At 40.6% G+C, this 15,825-nt stretch overlaps 1 protein-coding gene across 1 annotated transcript; it reads right to left on the bottom strand.

Annotated features, from left to right (window-relative positions):
• Nucleotides 1–549: 549 nt before the first annotated feature.
• Nucleotides 550–9,543, bottom strand: mesd (mesoderm development LRP chaperone; the record flags this gene model as incomplete). The annotated part of the gene is made up of 3 exons (XM_083920415.1): nucleotides 550–1,379; nucleotides 7,842–8,074; nucleotides 9,388–9,543. 3 exons carry the CDS (start codon nucleotides 9,541–9,543, stop codon nucleotides 1,112–1,114), a joined length of 657 nt encoding a protein of 218 aa, XP_083776541.1. The 3' UTR covers nucleotides 550–1,111.
• Nucleotides 9,544–15,825: the final 6,282 nt, after the last annotated feature.

Here is a 15,825-nt window from a genome sequence, read left to right on the forward strand (position 1 = left end):
TTTTGGTGAAACGTGGACTTGACACATCTTTAGATCTCTACACTCAGCTGTTTCAAGATTATTGGCACCAGTTCAGTTTCTCACCAAATGTCTCCCCTTCTGTTCCTGAATTATGAAACATTATATGTCACAGTGAAGTTGACCTCTTTACTTCATCATTCTATCCTGTTAGACATTTGTGTGAAATGTTGTCAGAATTAGTGTGGGAATTCTTGAGTTATGGACAAAAACGTGTTTGTGAGGTCACAGTGACTTTGACCTTTGACCTCCAAATCAGTTGACATGTGTGCCAATTTGAAAACAATGCCTTCAGGGTTTCCTGAGAGATCTTGTTCACAAAAATGGGATGAATGGATGGACAAACAGACAGACGACTCAAAAACAGAACGCCTCCGATGTGGAGGCATAAAACAGTTCAGTCAGACATCCAGAAACTTTTGACCACATGATGTTTCTTTTTTTTGGTCTGTGTTGGCAATATCGCCTGCATGATGCATTCAGGAGACTACACTGCAGACAGTGCATCAGCCATCACATGAAAGTCAACGCCTGTGCAACACATTTGGGAGCAGCAGGACAAAAAGTGGAATGCCCTCCAACTGGAGCTTCAGACAGGGTTCAAACCTCAGCAACCAAACACATCTCATGTGATTGTAGAAAAGATTTATTTTCATATTCAGTGAAAAATCAAACAGTAAACGTGTGTGCTACTTTTGTAGTAAACCTTGAAGTGTGTCTGGATGTGAAGATGACAGAACATATACCAGGACCTGAAGGTGTGAGGAATGACTCCATGAGTACCTTTCAAACAATATCTACATGGATTGGTTTTTCATTTGGTGACAAACAGAACTGAAGAAACTAGCACTGATGTTGAAGTCGTGTTCCGACAGAAAGATCGTGATTTCGACTGGTTATGTGGCAGTTAAGGTTAATGTGCCCAACAGGTGGCATGAGTTCATTCCTACCAGAGACTGTGGACCCATGCATCTCCATGTGCTCCTGCAGCCTCTCACATATGTATTGCTCACAGATGGCTCGTCAGAATAAACGTGTCTGAGTCCACAAGAACAGACAGCTGTCACTCCTCGTCTCCCTCTGTGTCACTCCATCACAGCTCCTGTTTCAGGTGGCTGGCGCTGTTCCCCTCCAAGTCGGGCTTCTTGCTCTCAGCCTTCTTCTTGCTCTTCTTCTTGGTGTCGACTCCGTTCTGCTGCTTGTGTTTAGCGTCGTCCTTCTTGGCGGCCTTCCCGGGGAACACCTGGCCTTCCACAGTGACGTCCGCGCAGCGCTCCTGGGCCACGAGAAAGTCTTTGACCTCCCAGGCCATACTGCCGTCCCGCAGCATGAAGATCACCCTGTTGGAGCCCACCACGAACCTGCAGGAGGACAGGTGGATGAGACCAGCCACTGCTAATTTCTAGATCAGGGTACATGCAGGAATCCTGAAGTGAATTTCATTACATTTTTAAGACCATCTCAAATTATTTGGAGACCTCATGGCCACTTCATGCTTTAATCAGCAACACATCTTTAACTTGCTAAACAGTTGTAGTTTGCTATTAAATCTATAAAAAAAACCTTACACCAGAAGTGATAAACTAATCAATTCAACCAAAGGCAAGGTTTACCTTTGGTCATAACCAGTGGTGGAAAGTAACTAAGTACATTAATCAGTAGTGTACTTAAGTACAGTGTTGAGGTAATTGTGCTTTACTTGAGTTATCCCATTTTATGCTACTTTATACTTCTACCTCACTACATTTCAGAGGAAATATTATACTTTTTACTCCTCTACATTTATTTGGTAACTTTAGTTTCTAGTTACTTTACAGATTGAGATTAATACAAAATTTTATCAACAAATTAAATCTCTTAAAGTGCTATAGATTACCCTACACAGCAGCTTTAAAGACATTAAAATTAGCCCCACTTTGATCAGCTGCAACATTTAAGTGATAATTACATTGATCTATCAATAATTATAACCTGATAATATAATATTCTCAAATGTGCCATTATGAATAATAAGTACTTTTAAGTCTTGTGGCGAGCACTGTGCCTGTGGGACATGACTGCGTTGATGCCCTGCGAGGCCACGCTAATCTTCTTTTTACAGTACAATAAGCCTCCTGGTTGTTCTCAGCGACAATTCAATTCAATTTCAATTTTATTTATAGTGTCGAATCATAACAAAAGTTATCTCAGGACACTTTACAGAGTAGGTAAAGACCACCCTCAATGACTTATTTATGATTTACATAGACCCAACAATTCCCCCGTAGAGTAAGGTGGCAACGAAAACCTTCCCTTTAACAGGCAGGAACGTCGGACAGACCCAGCTCTGTGGAGGACGGCCATCTGTCTTGACCGGTTGGGGAGGAAGAAAAGGAGAGAGAAAGAGAGAAAAGACACACAGATGGACAGAGAGAGACAGACAGACACACTTCCAGAGATGCAAGCAAAGCCTAACAGTAACTATAATAATATTTATAGTAATGTGAATATAACGTATATGTTAAGACAGTTAATACAACAGAATAGTAGAAACAAGCACAGCTAAGGTGACAGAATATGAAAATGATAATAATTATGGTGGCAAACATGATCAATGATGAGTAGTGGCAATAGAAGCTACGATACAGCTACAAATTTTAGAGTTTATTAAAGTAGTGATAGTATATATGAGTAACAGTGATAATAGCAGCAGGAAGCGTCATGTAGGACCACGGCAACAGGCACCACCACGATCAGCAGAGACCTGCGAGAGGACAAAGCACAAACAGCTCCGGGGAAGAAGCTGAATTAGTAACATGCATTGATGAGACATGAATGATACAGACAGAGAGGAGAGAAGCTCAGAGTATCAGGAAAAGTATTATCCCCCGGCAGACTAGGCCTATAGCAGCATAATTAAGCAGAATAAAGTCTTATCGTAAGCCCTAGCTGTAAGCTTTATCAAAAAGGAAAGTTTTAAGTTCACTCTTAAATAAGGGGACAGTGTCTGCCTCCCGAATAACATTTGGGAGTTTGTTCCACGGGAGAGGAGCTTGGTAGCTGAAGGCTCTGCCTCCACTTCTACTTTTGGAGACTCTAGGAACGATGAGTAGCCCTGCATTCTCAGAGCGCAGAGATTTAGTTGGGTGATGCGGTACTATGAGCTCTTTAAGATACGACGGAGCCTGACCAATAAGAGCTTTGTACGTAAGGAGAAGGATTTTAAATTCTATTCTAGATTTTACAGGTAGCCAGTGCAGAGAAGCTAATACAGGAGAAATATGTTCTCTTCGATTTGTTTTAGTTAGTACATGAGCTGCAGCATTTTGGACCAACTGGAGACTCTTAACAGACTTATTGGAGCAGCCTGATAATAAGGAGTTGCAATAGTCCAGCCTAGAAGTAACAAATGCATGGACAAGTTTCTCTGCATCTTTCTGAGACACAATGTTTTGCAATATTACGCAGGTGAAAATATGCAGTCCTTGTTGTTAGTTTTATGTGAGAATCGAAGGACATATCCTGATCAAAAATAACACCCAGATTCCTTACTGTGGTGCTGGAGGACAGGCTTCAGTCTTCCTTTAAACGCAGGCATCTCCCACCAGGGCTCCGCAAACTTACGTATCCCCATTTCAGAGTTTGTTTCGCACCAGGAGGAGGGAGTTCGCTGCCGGGCTCGGGGCCGAGCACGCCTGCACATCATTGTTTTTATTAGTCGCGAGGAGGAAAAAAAATACATTCATGCATACTTTTTGCAGTCAAACTTTTTGGACAAAGCATGAATGCCATCAAAACGGAATACCTAATAAAATCGCGATTAAGACTTTTTTGAGGCTTTTCAAGACGCCATGGACACTCTGTATGTAATGCTGTTGTTTTCAGTGACTGCAGAACTATATTAATAGCAGTTCATTGCTAAACTTAGCTTAATAGGATGTTCCAGTGACATGCAATGCTGGAATAAGAACAGAGGAGAATACATGTGAAATATAGTGAGATAAACTACAATGAAATGTTGAAAGGTATGGGGAAATTTCAACCTGATAAGGCAGAGGAGTGATGAGTGGACAAAGCCTTTTGATTTAGAACTTTTTATGTGTCAATATCAAATGATGAAAAGTGTTCAAGGAGTTGGGTCCATTTGACAGACAGTTGGCTTCTACTTGTGCAATGTTTGGGAATATGAAGATAAAATGACTGAATGCACTGGAGTACATCTGTGAACGACTTTGAAAGTAAGAGATGGAAGACTTTCTTTTTTCAGCTGTATCTTGTGAAAAGCCCATATTTGAAAACACAATATCGTAAACTGTAGGAAGTCTGATTTCCTGACTTTTTCCAAGGCCAGTTTAAAACCACTTTCACACTGGTGTTTCAAGACTGAATAACTTCCATTCACAGAGAAGACTACCTTAATCTGTTAAAGGGTGAGGCTGTCTCCTGTGTAAGCTTTCACTGCCACACTGAGGGCAGCATCGTTTGAGTGTGGACTGAACAATATGAGGAAAATATTTGAATGAAAATTTTTCTGACCAATATTGCAATTTGAATTGTTATTATGTCCCAAGAATTAAACTCCAATGCTCATATGCATTACAATGTGCACGCACAAAAAACATGCACACGACTTTTTTCCACACGTAAAAAAAATGGTATTTAGGGGAAGAAATAGAACAGGTGTGTGTGTGTGTGTGTGTGTGTGTGTGTGTGTGTGTTGAAGGCAATATACTCGTAATTTCCCATTAATAAGTTACTATTTAAACAATTCAAAGTGGTGCATAAAATTCTCTGTGACACGCGTGTTTACTCAAACAGGCTTAAAGACCTATAGATTTATTTATAAATGAATTAGAGATAGATATTATAATGAAGAACGAGTCGCTCTCCTCCCGTTTACTGTAACAACGAACAAAAGGCGACATTTTATCAAACCAAACTCTAAAGACTGATCAGGTAGGTGATGTTCTATTTAACAGTCATGAAAAACTAAACATACAGGCATTCACGAGGGTAACTATCGTTATGGGCTGCTTTCAGCTCAGACGCTGATTCATCGATGTCGTGCTGTTGTGGTAGAACAGTTCTAGTTAACAGAGGACACTTTCTCCTTTTTGGCTTCTTTTTTAAGTATGAAATGATCCCAAACTTATTCTCTGCCTTTTCAGGGCTGTAGTGGTGTGCATCCGCAAAAACGGTTGGAAAAACAACGTTCGAGATAGGAATTAAACGAATCATTGATGAATTTTTGTAATTGTTTCAGCCCTACTTTCTACGTTTTTCCTTAAATTTGTTCTTGAGAAAATTATACTTCGGATTCATGACGTGTTCTTCAAGGGTAGAATTTGTCTGACCCCTGTTCTTAGATGATGAATGAATGAATTTCCTCCTAAGTTAAACATGTGTGCTAGTTACCCTAATTAGCAGGTAAACGCCCCCCAATCCCTATAACAGGGCATGAGACTGCAGGGATGTGTGCACAGAGCCACACACAGTAATGGGAAAGAACAGTTGAGAGAATCAAGTCAAGAATGTCCAAATGAAAGTCTACAGAAAGGGGAGCACCAGACTCCAAATATTTAAAAAAACCAAAATAAAAAAGTTCTGAAGAGGAAGTTCTATTTGCCCATCTCTCTGAGCTTGTTTGGTAGCTCAAAGATTGCGTTATTATTTTTTACAAGCTGCACAGGGATCTGTAAAAGGTCAATCAAAGGCTCATTTATAAACTTCATTTGAAAAGATTTAATATTTTGATATAATTGTGAATCCCTTTATAGTAACATTTGAGCATCATCTCCCTGTTACTGATCGTGTAATTTGATCCTGAATTATAAAGCATTTTTAAAGTCTATTTTAATATGACCACTATGACTGAATCATTGAAAATCCTTCTAACGGATAATAATGATGATGATTGAGTTCTATGGTGATGGTTTACAGAAATAGTGGATGAATTACTGGTACTGCTACCCAAATGGACACTACAAATAGCCACAGCTGTGCGTAATGCTGGAACATGAAACTTGAGTCCTCTCAGACACCGTGCTCAACTAGACGTTGCATTAGTGCTTTGGCTCTGGTCTGAAACAGCTGATATTATTGTTACAAACCACCAGATGTAACTGTGCTGTGCTCACTGTATTAAATGCTCCAATATTCATATCTTTTTTGAAGTACATATGACATACATATGACAATTGGAGCCGATCCCAGCTGACATCGGGCGTGAGGCAGGGTCCACCCTGGACAGGACGCCAGTCTCACAGGACACATAGAGACGAACAGAGACAGACAACCATTCACACCTACGGGCAATTTAGAGTCATCAATGAACCTAACACCTGCATGAGCGTTGGAGGAAGCCAGAGAACTCGGAGAGAACCCACACAGACACAGGGAGAACATGCAAACTCCACACAGAAGGGCCCCAAACCAACTCAACTCAAACCAGGAACCCTCTTGCTGTGAGGCGACAGTGTTAACCACCACACCACCGTGCTGCACAAGTACACATGAGATATATATGATATGATATGATATGATATGATATATATATATATATATATATATATATATATATATATATATATAAATAATATAACATACATTCAGAATTAGGGGTCTGACGAAACCCTCGCTGCACGAGACGAGACATGATAGTCCAAGAGAATGAGACGAAATTTGACCTATTTTCTTTACAGGGGGTTGATTTTAGCAGAGAGCTGTGGTGGTGCTGCAGGTGTCTCTGCATAGTACTTGTGTTAGCTGGGGTGTAGCCTACGGTACTCACAGAGGTAAAGCTCGGGAGCTGCAGACAGAGCTCATCACATACTGAGACTTCAGGTCCATCATGTGCGTCACTGTGACTATAACCTGTAGCCTGATGTTAAAGAAGCTGCGGAGCTCAGGTGTTACGTGTTTGTGTTATGGTGCTGACGGCACTATCTTCTTACACATTTTGTTCCTGTCTTATCTGTCACTATGTTGCTGTTAAACCACACATAGGCTAAACAGACTTAGAGCAGTCGTCTTCCATTCGAGAGATCGGCGGTTTGACCCCCGGCTTCAGTCTGCATGTTGAAGTGTCCACTTGGTCGCAGTCTGGAGCCCTGACACGTTAGCGCTAGGCGGTGATTTGTTGTGTGTCGCACTAAAGTAGCTCAACCCACATCCCCTCTGCAGAAAATAGTTCCCCTCAGAAGCAACGTAGCGTACGTGTCACCACTCTTTGAATGTTTGGCGCAGTGACTGTGATTGGAGAGCAGAGATGTGGTGGCACAGTCCCAGTGTGAAAAACACAGAGGAGATCGGTGGATTTGATCTGAGCACAGCTATGAAGTTAGAAGCAGGCGGCCTGACTGTTATATTATTATTATATATGGATGTTGGTGCACAGAGGGTGTCTGCTGAAGACAGTGATGAGGAGTTCGGATTAGAGATGCAGACTGGACCGTTCTCATGAGTCATTAATGAGTGTTTCCTTTGGCAATGTTTTGACCTGTTAAAAGTTTTTAATTTGCAATGTTTTGAAGTTCAATAATAATATTAAAAAGTATTTCTAAATAGTACTTTGGCCTCTTTTCAAAGCATGTATTGCTCTATAATACTGTTATCTCAATGAAAAGGGCTGAAACAGATGGATCTGCAATAAAGAGGCCATTTTTTCATTTGGCCGGTAAAAAATGACTTTGCCGGTAGATTCTTTCATCTACCGGTTCGCTTGGCAGGTGAGCCAAAAAAGTTAGTTTACAGCCGTGCTTGCAGACCAAAATGATGGTAACTAGCCCTCTTAAAAAGTGACAAAAAACATTCTTTAAAAGTTCATGTGAGTTGAGAGTAAGTACCTCTGAATATCATAGTTGGCGTTGAAGAGGCTGCCCTGCCACAGGCCTGTGATCTCCTCCGTCTCTTTCTCAGAAGGCTCCCCTGACACTGTAGCAAACACCATCAGAGTCTTGCCCTTCTTGGACATTTTGAGCAGCTCTTCTGGCTTGGAGGGGTCAACATTTGCGAAATCGATGGGAGGAGGAGACCTCTTGTGCTCTGGGAGGTCACCTTCCTCAATGTCATCATCCTCCTGTGGAACAAAGAGGAGCAAAGATGTACAGCGGGAGTTAAGATTGTTACAAATCAACTGTACACACAACTCCCAAAACTACTGATGGAACGTTTTCAAATGGCTTTACACCACTTCTCTTTCCCAACATGCAGCCCACAAAAGTTCACATCCAAACTGCGAGACACGTTAAACATGTCTCAATGTGCACTCATTCAACCAGGTCTTTGATTTTCTACTGCAAAAGAAGACACTTGGCACTTATTTACTGTATGGAAAGTGCAGCAATTGTATTTCATTTTATTCTTTTATATCAGTCCACAATATCAAGCCTCAAATTGAAAAAAAAAAAAAGAAATAACAATCTAGTTGGCAACAAAACATGTTATGCAGGGTGAAGCAGCTTATTATACCTACCCTTGTTACATTGAAATTATTGGCATTATTTTAACTCAGGGCAGCCAGGAAAAAGAAAATACTTGCAACAAACAGAAAACAAATACATTTCCTTACATTGAAAATACATAAAGAAATATAACATGTCACAAGTTTGCCTATTTGCTTTGTTTGCAGTTGATCAGATGATATTTCCATATTTGTTTTGAACTTGGGGATTGAGTTACACATTCTTAGGTTCCTCATTCAGATTAATCCATAACTTATCAGACAGACAGACTGGCTCTAACTCTCTTTTTCAAAGGCCTTGTTCTTCTGAGTTGTTGAGAGCTTTCTCTAGATTCAAATCGGTTCTGTAGACGTTTTGGGATGTAACTTAGTTCAGTAAGAAAAGCTGATACACTTTTAACACTTATCACTTATTCAGTTTGTACTTATTTTATTTCAATATGCTGCTAAACTGCACAGTGCGTATTGTTGTATATTGTATATACCTTCGTTTAACCACAATGTCTGTTGCACTCTGTCACAATTAGTTATTGTTTGATTTATTTAACGTTAGCTTTATTTTGATTTGATTATGTTTGCTTATTGTCACTCTGATCATTTCCCCCTTTGTATTGAAATTGTTGCACAATAATTTCCCTCGGGATAAATAAAGCTTCTTGAATCTTGAATCTTAAATTTATATGTACAAATACAACACAATAGAGTACACAAAGAGGTCTGAAATGAAGTAATGGAAAGGTGAAACACTGTCTACAACAACAGCTGAGACACACAGAGATACCCTGTTTAGTCCTTACCACAACACACTTTTTTCTCAATGTGTCCTACAACCATGTCGCGTGTGTCCCTGATGACGCGCGGCTAGGCTAGCTGCTAGCTAACGTGTGAAGAAAGACTGGATGAAAACCACCACGTTAACATAACCTCACCTCCCACTGCTCCAGGAGCCGCGCCATGTCTGCGTCGTTGTAGTCTCGGATATCCTTCTTTTTCTTGACCTTGTCTTTGCTGTCACTCGCTAAAATACAAAGCAAATAGGTGCACAGAAGGAGCACTACACATCCCAACCTGAAGTCAGACGCCATGTTTACAGATGGTGTGTTCTCATTGGCTCCGAAGTCTGCCGGTCACAAGACGGGAGGGGCGTGTCCCAGCTGGGAAAAGCCGACCGGCAGCACGCTCACCGTATGACGGGATTTCAAAATAAAAGCAGCGACATTAAAAATGAAACGCTTTCTCCATCTTTCAGTTGTAAGTGGTTGTAATTATTGTTAAACTTCTGCCCTTTTATTTTACATTTCTCCATTCTTGTGATTGTGAATGTGTCACTCACATAGACTTAGACTTCTCTTTATTGATCCTTTGGGATGACTCCCGCAAGGATGTGTAATAATACAAAAACACAAAGGATGTATAAAAAATACAGTATAGGATAACCAATAAACTCTTAGCTAAATAAATACAGAAAGTATAAAAAAAACAATAAACAGTAAACAATAAACTATGAGATAGATGTAAGAATACAGGTAATACATATGGGTGGATTGAGACAATTGGGCCCTGATTTTTCCCCCTCGTTTTGTCTCTTTGTAGTCATTCTGTGCTCTGTTTTTACTCTTTGTAGTTGCCTTGTGTCTCTTTGTGGTTGGTATGTGTCTCTTCGAGTCGTACTTTAGGCCCCTGAGCCTGTGACCGTTTGTCCTGTCCAGTAATCAATCTAATCCAGGGCTGCCCAATCCTGCTCCTGGAGGGCCACTGTCCTGCATGTTTTAGGTTTCTCCCTGCTCTAACACACTTTAGTAACGATTTTCAAACCTGTGACAAGCTTCAGCTGCTTGATAACCATCATCAGATTCAGGTGTGATGGAGCAGAGAGAAACCTAAAACTTTCTTGGGCTCACTCACTTCTATTTAATTGTAACAGCCCAGCATTCCACCTGGTTACTTGTAATCAATCAGTGAGTAGCCTGGTATGCCACTATAACTATCTGCAGTGACATAACCAAGGATATGCAAGAGGGCAAAGAAATCTGATCAACACAATGACATTGTTCTTTGTACCATACAAGTTGGTTTGCTGTTTAATGTTGTGTAAAGAAAATGTTGTACATGCACAGAATTTTTTGAATTCTTAATAGTTTTTGACAACAGTAGAGCTCTATGGCACAGTGGAAGGAAAATATCAGGCTAGCCGTCTTAAAAAGCATCCAAAGCACTCTTTTTTGTTTGTTTGTTTTGTGAAAATCCTTCATTAAGACCTATCAGGGGAATTTAGAAACATTCATTAATTTTCCATGCATTACTAAAATGTTTTTTTTGCTTTTCAAGACAGCCAACCAATACTATCGACTTCCATTGGAGGAGGTTGGACAGTCCCTGTTTTTTGTATTTATTATTCGTATTCGACTAGTTGCCCGATCCCATGAAGAGCACCTGGATTTTTTCTTGAACATCACTAACTCTGATTTCATGACAGGGTGCAGCATATTTTTTCTACAAAATATCAGGCTTTGAAGGCACACAGTACTTGTCAACAGGATACATTCATTGTTGGTTTGGGTTTGCACATGGGATTCGACAACAATAAAAAAATCAACAGACTCATCATTCAAAGCAGGACCCTCTACTACATGTACTGTATAAAATTGAGTTGCATAATAAATTCACAATACACATGCCTTTTTATGGTGCAAACAACACTAAGCTAATCAACTAATAATAACTGACATTCATGTATTTATACGTCATGTTTTAATGTTAACATACGTGTGGAAGACATAGTGAATCCTGAAGCTTAACTGTGTAGCGTGGCTAATATGGGTCCAGTCAGCCCATCGTCAAGGTTGTGTAAATTAAATGGGTTTCTTTTACAAATAGGCAGATTTATCTTTGCTAATGACATATTGGATTCATGTTAATATATATTTCCCTACAGATTTCAATGGGGAAAAAAGCCTGAGAAAATGATCAAACGATGAAAACTTGGCAGCCCCCTGCAGTAACTCTGATGAGCCCCTAGGGGTCAGTGAGGATCTGTGATTTAAATACAATGTTTTTGAGGCAAGGCGCCAATACCAGATATTTTTTATTATATATATATATATATATATATATTGTGTTTATGTCCAATCTTTTTTGGCGCTTTTGTGCAAATATTGTTAAAAAAACATAATGTAAATAACCATTATCTAATAGCTTGGCTTATTTATTTATTTGTTTGTTTATTTCAGGGACATTAGACACTAATCAACAGCTGTAAGTGAGCCAGAGTTAGCCAAAGAGGCTAGTTTGCATCTGTAGTCCCCTGCCAGATATTGAAAAGGCAACCTAAAATTACAGAGATAAAAAGCATGTATGAGTAAATATTTAAAAAAACAAAAAAAAAAAACAAACAACATACTAAAAACAACTTGACAGACAGGAGCAAATAGATAATAAAATAAACACCCATCATACATAATACATTATACCCTGTGGACATTATAACATTATGCAGCAGATTAAAACAGGACAAACACACCTACATAAGAGCACAAACAAGCACCACCAACACATTGATTTACACACTACCATGCACAGCACAAGACAGGACATGATCACATAAGAAACAGGCAGGACACGACTGTAACTAAGACGTCTTCAGGGGAAGCATTTGCAGTCCTAATGTCCACATAAGGGTTTATCAGTGAGCCACATTTTCAGCTGTCCTGAAAAGGAACGGTAAGAACGGTTTCTGATGTCACCTGGTACTGAATCCGACTCCTGAGATGCTGTGACTGAGAATGCTGAGTGGCTAAAGGCACTTTTTCTAAACGTACAACACAGTCTCCTCTGGATGAGCCTCTGGTTGTCCGGCTTGTATCTGACCTCTGAGTGATACACTGTTGAAGAGGTGGGGGGGCTTTATTATGTAAAACTTTAAAAATAAGGCATTGAGGGAGGAGCCTCCATTGTGTTCAGAGACAGGAAACAAAGTGGATGATAACATAACGGCCAGTATCAGACATGTCTTACTGTAAATCTGCTGCTACAATCCTGAGCATAATGTTAATAAATCAGTATTTCATTGAGCATGTGGTTATAGTATTGAGACACTGTTAGAGAGCAGTGTGTGTAGGCCAGCAGAGTTCACAGGGCTGTGGAGCTCAGATCAGCCTAGCTGACAGAAACTGTGGAGCTGTTTCCTCTCTGGTCGACTCCACCCAATGGCACCGTGCCCTGTGCAGCTGCAAATCCCACTGACAGTACAACAGCACGCATTCACTCACAGTGTGTTCATCACAACCTCCTACAAAGAAGAAAAGAGGTTTTGTTACCATGCAGCATACCTGAGCTTCATCATTCCATATGTTCAAACTATAGTCTTAGTCTAAAAAAATGTTTATTTTGGTGTTTTAAAAAATCTGGAAATCTTCATCTTGAAAGAAACTAATATTGTAGCAGAATTATTGAAATATTTACTTTATCACCTATACTTCTGTAAAAAACACACAAGATAGTCGGGAATTTACACTGAAACGTTCAGAGGGAGCTATGAACGACTATTCGCATTTCATGCTACAGATCAATGGTTCGAAACCAAAAGAGATTTGGTTTACAATAATGTAATACAGAGAGAAGCAGGACATCTTCACATTTGAGAAGCTGGAACCAGCATTAATGTTTGGCATATTTACTTTACAAACACCTTTCGAATTAATTAATTAAATTAATCAATTGTTTCAGCCCTATAGACCTAGTGTAACCAAGTATCTACTCAAGTACTGTACCTGTGTACAATTTTGAACTAAGAAGATTGACATAAGTCCTGCCCTAATAGATGCAACAAATTAAGAGGAGAGCATTCAAGGATTCAAGAACATTGTGGGCTTGGCCCGGATCTCTGTAAGAGGGTCTGGTGGGATCCTTCTGATGTAGCCCCCAGTTGGGCTACAGCAGCAGCAGACCCTCCTGGGTGCCACTGTCAGCTAAGAACAGGAAAGTGAGGCTACAATTTTACAGGCTCTCCAAAATTGGACAAGAGAATATTTGACAAATGTCGCCTGGGCTGATAAGTCCTCATTTCTGCTGCAACATTCTAAATTCTATGGTGAGAATTTAGCTGAACAGAAACCATGGCTCCACCCTGTCTTGTATAATGGTACAGGCAGCTGGTGGTGGAATAATGGTGTATTTTCTCGGCACACTTTGGGCCCCTCAGTACCAATTGAGCATTGTTTAAATCAGGGGTGTCTAACTCATTTTAGTTCATGGGCAACATGCAGCCCACATGGGGGTGGGGGACTTTCGAGATCATCTGTACGACACTGTCAAGCATAGGCTACTGTTCACGCAGGAGCTGCTGGTGGAAAATCTCTTTCTAAAAAGGAGAAAAGTGGACAGAGCGTCTGGATGGGGTGTTCGTAGCACCTTTCAGCGCCACTATCAGACATTTTTCACCTCGACCAGAATACAGTTGAAAACTGAGACATATTGTTGAAATTGCACTTATTTTTCTTGAGATATCCCAGACTGTTCATCAACTGTCATGCAAATAGATTATTCGCTGTGTACCTTTTCAGAGTGTACTTACACATCTTTACACTAAAAGAAAAGGATGACTTTGGAGGTATTGTTAATAGGCTATGCAATGGTTTTACTGGTTTGGTCCAGTGACCCACAAACTAAAAGCCCATTACATTTAATTTATTTTTTTCCGGAGATATTTTTTAAGTTCAACTTAAAATGTCAGATGTATTTTTTGCTGTAACTGTTAAAAATGCACTTCAATAAAGTGAGTATTGGCAAAACCAGCTGTCATTTTCATGTTGAGGCGGCAGGGGGATGTTGTATGCAGCTGCTTGCTATTTTCCACCCACATTAAAGAAAAACTGATTCAACCACCTTAAAAACAGTGGTGATTGCTCTAGGCTGCAGTGGAAGCTCAGCTTCCCCTAAAATGTCGCCAAAAAATATGTACTGCTGTGTGAACATTTCATTGACTAAATACGCTCTAGAAAGCCTTCATCTTTTGTTCAGAATCAGCTACTTATCACAGGTAACTGGAGCAACTTCCTTCTCATTCATCCACAGCTCCACAGCTCTTTACACAGTCGGACGCTCAGCTTCTACTGACTTCAACGGGGAAGCGTAGAGCGGGTTGTTCCACTGCAGCCAAACTAAACGCTCATTGGATAAACGCTGGGCTTTGTCCCGCCAATCTGACGTTCGGCATCTCTGGGGGTCTATGGGACAGTGGGCTGGCCCGGACACTCGGCTTCTGCATGATGATTGGATGAGCTGTCTGAGGCGGAATCCTTTTTTGATTGACAGCCAAACGAGCAAATCAGCGATCTTGAAGAATAAACATCCAGCGGAGCATTTTCCAAGATTTTCATTCCGTTGTTCTGAACTGATCCTGAGACTTTACCGATCCCCAGAGACTTTGTCTTTGTTAAAAATGACTAGTGTTGTGTTTGGCGACTCTTTACTGTCACTCTGCGGTTTCTTCCCCAACGAGCACCAGCAGCTGTGGAGCATCTCCCCATGTCACCATCACTCACACTCACAGGCGGTCACACTTCACAGTAGCCTGGCGCAGCAGCTCCAGCTGGGCCAAGGCCGTTTAAGCAGCCTAGCTCTGCTGCCATTGAGAGGACACTGGTCAAGTCCCTGGAAAAGACGCCTAGTTGGTACGACAAGGTCACAGATCATTTTCTTGAAAAGGAACAAAGGGTAGAATTTACATATAAATAAACACATCTATGATGTAGGCCAGAAAAATGAGCTTCCCCTCCTTTAAAGACCAGCAGCACTGCTTAAAACCATATCTTTTCTAAAACCATATACCCAGGTTGTCATTCAACATGAACTGGGACATTTTCCATTTCAAACTCTTCCCCAAATCTTGTGAGAATCCTCTGGTGTAAGGAGGAGGCCTTAGTTTGGGTGAAGTGTCTGATACCTGTTTATCAGACACTACCTGTTTTACAGCTGATTTTATGGATCTTCTTGATCTCAGCTGCTTTGATCAGAGGAAAAAAACCTTTGTAATTCAATAATAGGGTGAGAAAAACTGCTTTATGAATGGTACGGGCAGTCCCTGTTTTAGTTTGTCAAAGACAAAAACACTACAAGTTTTTGAGGGTTTTACGCCTCTGAACCAAATATGTCCCCAGATGTTGTCTCAGAAATCTGGTCAGCTTATCCTAAAAACCCCAAATTCCCGGGAAATGTCGAGGACATGACCTCAGGGACCTAACTACGGCCCTGCCTGCAAGTTGTTGCTCAGCTTTTATTTTGAAAAGGCAAACATCCGGTGTCACTTTGAGTGAGCTAACAACCTAAGCTAGCGGCTCTTGACACATTGGGGATGTCTCATGGCAGAA

This window comes from Echiichthys vipera (genome assembly GCF_963691815.1).
Source record: "Echiichthys vipera genome assembly, chromosome: 1".
Taxonomy (NCBI): domain Eukaryota; kingdom Metazoa; phylum Chordata; class Actinopteri; order Perciformes; family Trachinidae; genus Echiichthys; species Echiichthys vipera.